Source organism: Aplysia californica, unplaced genomic scaffold, assembly GCF_000002075.1.
Source record: "Aplysia californica isolate F4 #8 unplaced genomic scaffold, AplCal3.0 scaffold00137, whole genome shotgun sequence".
In the NCBI taxonomy this organism is placed as follows: domain Eukaryota; kingdom Metazoa; phylum Mollusca; class Gastropoda; order Aplysiida; family Aplysiidae; genus Aplysia; species Aplysia californica.
Window position 1 is genome coordinate 387,407 of NW_004797407.1, and position 6,385 is coordinate 393,791.

Here is a 6,385-nt window from a genome sequence, read left to right on the forward strand (position 1 = left end):
CTCTCTCTCTCTCTCTCTCTCTCTCTTTCTCTCATACACACGCACTCTCTCTCTCTCAAACACACTTACACACATACACACACACACTTACACACACACATACACACACTAATCATGGCCTACCACTAAAACGAGTGTAATGAATTCTCTATAATCAGAACAGAAAGAAAGCGACAATTTGCAGCATGTTTACTTTAGTTTTAGTAGACTTTTCACGGCGCTCGCAACTGCATATGGTCCATATGAACGCCAATTTGCAGCATCTTTCTACAAGATGTAGACAACTGACCAAATGTGTGCCCACCAGCTTTAGCTTACCTTCATTGTGATCAAGACCAGCAGTGTGCTCTTGAAGAAGGTGATGGCGGACAGAAGAATTTGGACGACCCATAATGGCAGAGGTCTGTTCACCCACAGGAGGACATGCCTGAAGAAAAAAACAACAGTGGCATGGTATCTTATTTGTTCTCGTTAGAGTTTTAGTTTAGTAAGAGTTTTACGGCACTTGCAACACAATAACGTCATATAAGTGCCGAAGAATAGAAGTGTTACAAGAGAGTAACATGGGCAAAAAAGAAGGAGGAGAGATAAGGACGATAGATGTTTGAAAATGGTGAAATGGTGAAATGGTACGACTTAAACGCCCCTATCAACATTATTAGGTTATTTAAGGGACGGGACCTCCTCGTTTAATGTCCGTCTTCGATAGGACCGAGCCAAGTGGGAAGTTCGTGTAAAGTTTCTTTCCCAAGGACACAACGTCGGACCGAGCTGAGGCTCGAACCCTCGAACCCGCAATCTCACGATTACGAGTCCGGTAGCCTAACCACTGGGCTACCAACGCCACCCTTAGATGTTTGATAGGAAAGAAGGAGCAAACCACACCAGGGTATCCGACAACCACTCACTCGTAAGAGTTTTACGGCACTTGCAACAAAAGTAGGTCAAATATGTGCCGAGGATCAGAGATGTTACTGGGGAGTAGACAAAGAAGAGGAGGAGAGATGAGGAAGGTAAATGTTAGATTAGAAAAAAGGTGCAAACCAGGGGTCAGCTCTATAATTCCCGACAGCTCTATATTCCCTCAGCTCTATATTCCCTCAGCTCTATATTCCCTCAGCTCTATATTCCCTCAGCTCTATATTCCCTCAGCTCTATATTCCCTCAGCTCTATATTCCCTCAGCTCTATATTCCCCACAGCTCTATATTCCCCACAGCTCTATATTCCCCACAGCTCTATATTCCCCACAGCTCTATATTCCCTCAGCTCTATATTCCCTCAGCTCTATATTCCCTCAGCTCTATATTCCCTCAGCTCTATATTCCCTCAGCTCTAAGGTTGTCAGATTGACTATATATATATATAGCTTGACCACTGGTCAAATGGTGATCAGGGGTGTGGTTGAAAGACAGCAGTGAGAAGGAGCCAAAGAGAAGCAGAAGAAAGGCTTCAGAAAGAGCCAGGAGCCAAGAGGAGGTGAGTGGATGGGGGCAGAAAGTGGAGACCAAAGCAGATGACAGAATAAGGCTAGAGAGCAGGAAAGGAGGCGAAAGGAGACAATTTTAGAGAAGAAAGTTTTTCCATCCCTTCACGGATTTGAACCCTGGGCCTTTGAATGAGAGGTGAATACCTTAATCTCTAGACCACGAGAGTCCCTTCACAGATATTGATAAACTTCCCCAGCCGGGAATCCAACTCTGATCTTCTTTGAGACACGGCAAAAAGCTAACCATTACACCACAGGGGGGCGGGGGTGCGCTTGAGAGAGAGAGAGAGAGAGAGAGAGAGAGAGAGAGAGAGAGAGAGAGAGAGAGAGAGAGAGAGAGAGAGAGAGACAGACAGACAGAGACAGAGAGACAGAGACAGAGAGACAGACAGACAGACAGACAGACAGACAAACAGGCAGATAGATTGAGAGAGAGAGAGAGAGAGAGAGAGAGAGAGAGAGAGAGAGAGAGAGAGAGAGAGAGAGAGAGAGAGAGAGAGAGTGAAAGACATACCTGACAGAAAACAGACTCGTGCTAGCCTAAATAAACCACGGCTTGCATGAGCTCAGTGGTATCGGACTCACACAACGGAATGACGTCTTTCTTTTTTCCTTCTTTTTTTTTTGGTTTCTTCTTTTTGTAAGTGTTTTACGGCGCTCACAGGCAATGTGTAGATCTTTCCTACCATAAGATCAGGGGCGAGGCTGACAGACAGCAGTAAGAAGGAGCCAAGGAGTAGCAGTAGAAAGGCTGCAGAAAGAGTCAGGAGCCCAGAGGAGGGGGCAAAGGAGGTGAGGGGGTGGGGGCAGAAAGTGGAGGCGAAAACAGTTTACAGAACATTGCTAGAGAGCCGGAAAGGAGGTGAAAGGAGATAATTTTTAGAGAAGAAAATGTTTCAGTTGCTACCCGGATTCGAACTCTGAACCTTTGAATGAGAGGCAAACACCTTAACCTCAAGGCCACGAGAGCCCCCGGAGTGACGTCAAGCCAGTGTGAAAGACGCACACCGGAATAACAAACACTTTTTTGGGGGGTTAGTTTTGTTTTTGTTTTTTTTTTGGCTTTTATTTTCTGAACAAGAAAAGCGCTATATCAATAAACTAAGGTCAATTCAAAGAGAGCAGTTAATCAACTTGTTAACCCCCCCCCCCAACCTTTCCATGGTGTTCCCAACCAGCTTGGGGGCATGGAAGTGGTTTGGTTGGGAGGGGGGGGGGGCAGTATGAGATTACTTAAGAACTTCCTCTTTCTTTCTTTCCTTCTTTTGTCTTTGTATTCACTTTTCTTCCTTCTCTTAACTTAAATTTTGTCCATCAAAGGAAATTAGTTAATTCCTCCCAGCATGACTCGGTCAAGTGACATAAATATACAATGCTTGACCTATGATAAGAGAGATGTGCACAACCTGTACCTTTTCATTATGTTAACGTTATTTAACTGAGTGATTTATATGGTGTGATGTGGGCCAATGGCCTTATCCATTGAATAAACTTGCTTACTTACTTCCCTCCTCCTCCTCCTCCTCCTCCTTCTCTTCTGCTATTGGTCATCTCTCACCTTCCTACCTGCCTACCTACCTACCTACCTACCTCCTACCTACCCCCTACCTACCTACCTACCTACCTATCTAGCTAGCTAGCTACCTGTCTGTCTGTCTGTCTGTCTGTCTGTCTGTCTGTCTGTCTGTCTGTCTGTCTGATTGTCTGTCTGTCTGTCTGTCTGACAGGTAGGCTGTCTGTCCGTCCGTCCATCCGTCTGTCTATCTATCTTCCCCTCCTCCTTATTCTCAGCATCCTGGCTCCACCACCCTCATCTCTATCACCACCGCCACAACTCTGTTCAAAGATAAGTTAAAGAAGACAACAAGGTACACAGATAGACTGTAAGGCAAACAAGGACCTCAGAATGAATCGAAACTCCTTCAATGTACATCATTTTTAGTCTTAGTTTCAGTAACAGTTTTTTTTTGTTTTTAGTAAGCGTTGTCTCACTTACAAGGGAATCCCCAATGTCCGGATCGGATGCGGGAACAACTTTACTTAAGAGTTTTACAGCACTTGCAACACAATGAGGTCATATAAGTGCCGAAGGTTAGATATGTTACAAGAGAGTAACAAACATAAAAAAGGAAGAGAGAGAAAGACGATAGTTGTTTGAGAGGAAAGAAGGAGCAAACCGCACCAGAGCACCCGTTAACCACCCACTCAGTAACAGTTTTACGGCACTTGCAGCACAAATAGGTCAAGTAAGTGCCAAAGATTAGAGGCGTTACCAGAGACCAACACACAAAAGAGAGTAACATACAAAGAAAAGAAGAAGAAGAAAGATAAGGACGATGGTTGTTTGTTGTTGATAGGAAAGGAAAAGCCAACCTCTTAACAGCACCCGCCAACCATCCACTGCAATATAATTGCGTCACTCACCAGTTAATGTTGGTGGAGGTAAAACCTTCATCTGTGTCTTCTTCCACGGTGCCATTACACGGTCCTCCATGGCTGCAAAAAAGAAGAAGAAAACAACCCATTTTACATCACAAACATATCTTACTATGTTTGTTCATCATCACAGTTGCCTTTAGCTCCCTGGATCAGAGTTCAGGTCACGAACAAACACTTTACTGATTTCCCTATCCTGGGCTAAACTCTTGATGTTCTTCCATTTCTTCCCACTTTTCTGTACTTCATCCATCAAAATTCTTCCATCTTAACCATCTTGTTATAAGTATTCATATGACCTTAGTACATGCATCAGAATAACATTGAGTGTGTATCTAGCTTAAGATTATTATTGTTTATATTGCTGTTCATTCATTTATTATGCATGTCACTGTAAGCCTGCGTGTGCGTGCATGTGTGTGCATGTGTGTGTGTGAGTGTGTGTGTGAGTGTGTGTGTGTGTGTGTGTGTGTGTGTGTGTGTGTGTGTGTGTATGTGTGTGTGTGTGTGTGTGTGTACGTGGTGAAACACCAAATCAATGTGCCAGGATCTGGAGAAAAAAATATGTATCTAATCTTTTCAACTTCTTCAGTTACGTATGCCTGTTCCTTGCCTTCTAATACTTTTTAATGTGGGTCTTTTAAGCCCACATCGACATAATTTAGATCATTTAGGAGGCGGGCTTCAACCCTGCCTGTCGAGGCCAACATGGGCTGAGAGGGATACAACGTCTCGAGAGAAAGACTGAGCCACGTAAAAAACAATTCTTCCCACAGGCGACCCAAGCCGGGTCTTCTGCGTGCTTCGGAGAAACTTTAATTTTAGTTTCAGTATAGGTTTTACGGCGCTCGCAATTGCAAAAGGTCATATGAGCGTCAAGGGGTGGATGTCAACAGAGAAGTCCAAACGGGGAATCAGGCTTACTCTGCTCACCTCTCTAGCTTCAACAGCACAAAGTCTGCTTCGACTATCAAGGCACCCCGGAAACAAGCGGGTCACAAGAATGAGGCAAACATACAAAAGAAATAGAGGAAAAATGACGAAAGTAAGGACTAGGAAAGAAAAAGCAGCAGTTCCCTGCTGGAGTTCAGGCACAGTTATGAGCATGACATTGATGAATCAGCCAATTTACAACTACAATTCTACTATGCATAAGAACAAGTTAATGTCCCCCTTTTGGGAATGGCGTAAAAAACACTTCAGTTAGTATCACCGCCCCGGGGGATAACCTCAGTACAACGCGTCACATCATGTGAATGGGCGATCATTTCAAGACTTACAGCCTGGTCCGGTGGTTGGGTCATTGCACGGCACTTGCCACACAAATATGACATACAAGTGCAGTAGGTCAGAGAGGTGTTACTAGACAGTGAACAATGGTGAAAAGGTATAGGTTTAACGCCTCTATAAGATGAGTTAAGATAGTTCTTGTCTGTACCGGAAGGTAAATAACATGCAGGTATAGATAAAAATGTAAATCATATATTACTCTCATTAAAATTCAATATGAAAAGAAAATTATAACTTAAAAAATGTACATATCATATCTGATTCATCATTCAACCACATGCAGGAATTGAATTGGAAAATTTTTAGAGTTATATCGAAAAAGCAATACACATTGATGTTTATTCTGACTATAGCCGTACACTAAAGTCTAGATGGTAAAAACTTCTTTTATATCTGTCTTTCTTTATTTTTAGAGGTATATCAACACTGTTAGATTATTTAAGAGACAAGACCTTCGACTTTGACGTCCATCTTCGAAAGGATCGAGTCACTATGAATAACATACACAAAAGCGAAATGGGAGAGATACGGAAGATAAAAGTGTGATAGACAAGAAGGATTAAACCACACAAGAGCACCCACCAACTACGCACAAAATCTTATCGAGTATGTTTGTTCTTTTGTGAAAATGGAATATCCTCAACATCTCGGATTGATTCCTACACGTTGGGTCAAAGTAGCAACTTTCCATAACTGTGTTCCCTCGAGGTGGATTCGAGGCATTGGTGTTCGAATCTCCATAATATTTTTATTTTAATCTTCAGAATCATTAAGTGAAAGTATATAAGTCAACACTCTAGAATTCACCTCGAGCTTGTCAAATCCCACATTGATGAGTGTCACGAGGCGGTGGATTCAGACGCTCGTCAATTTTCGGGCATATGGAGTTATTGGTATCATCTTAAACCCTGTTAATTTGCCTTGCTTTGGGCGAAAATAATACCCCTCTTTCTTGAATGGAAGTGGAGAAATTTACGATTGAATGGGGTGGGGGTCGCCCGGTTTCAGAGGTAAACTTAGCGAGAAAATGGCGGCCAAAATTTGATGACTTCCATAGCTTGAGAGTTCTTTAAACCGAAAATGTACAGTTCTAGTGTCTTTAATTAACGTTTTTCGGTAAAAATCCACACAGATATATGAGTTTTTAAATGAACACGCAAGATTTTGAGCC

At 42.9% G+C, this 6,385-nt stretch overlaps 1 protein-coding gene across 1 annotated transcript in view; it reads right to left on the reverse strand.

Moving 5' to 3' along the window:
• Positions 1-6,385, reverse strand: part of LOC101851798 (potassium channel subfamily T member 2) — a gene marked incomplete in the record, with an annotated part of 150,852 nt that overhangs the window by 66,990 nt on the left and 77,477 nt on the right. Inside the window, 2 exon segments of the mRNA XM_013081566.2 lie at positions 319-427; positions 3,913-3,984. Of these exon segments, the coding sequence (XP_012937020.1) occupies positions 319-427; positions 3,913-3,984 (181 nt within the window).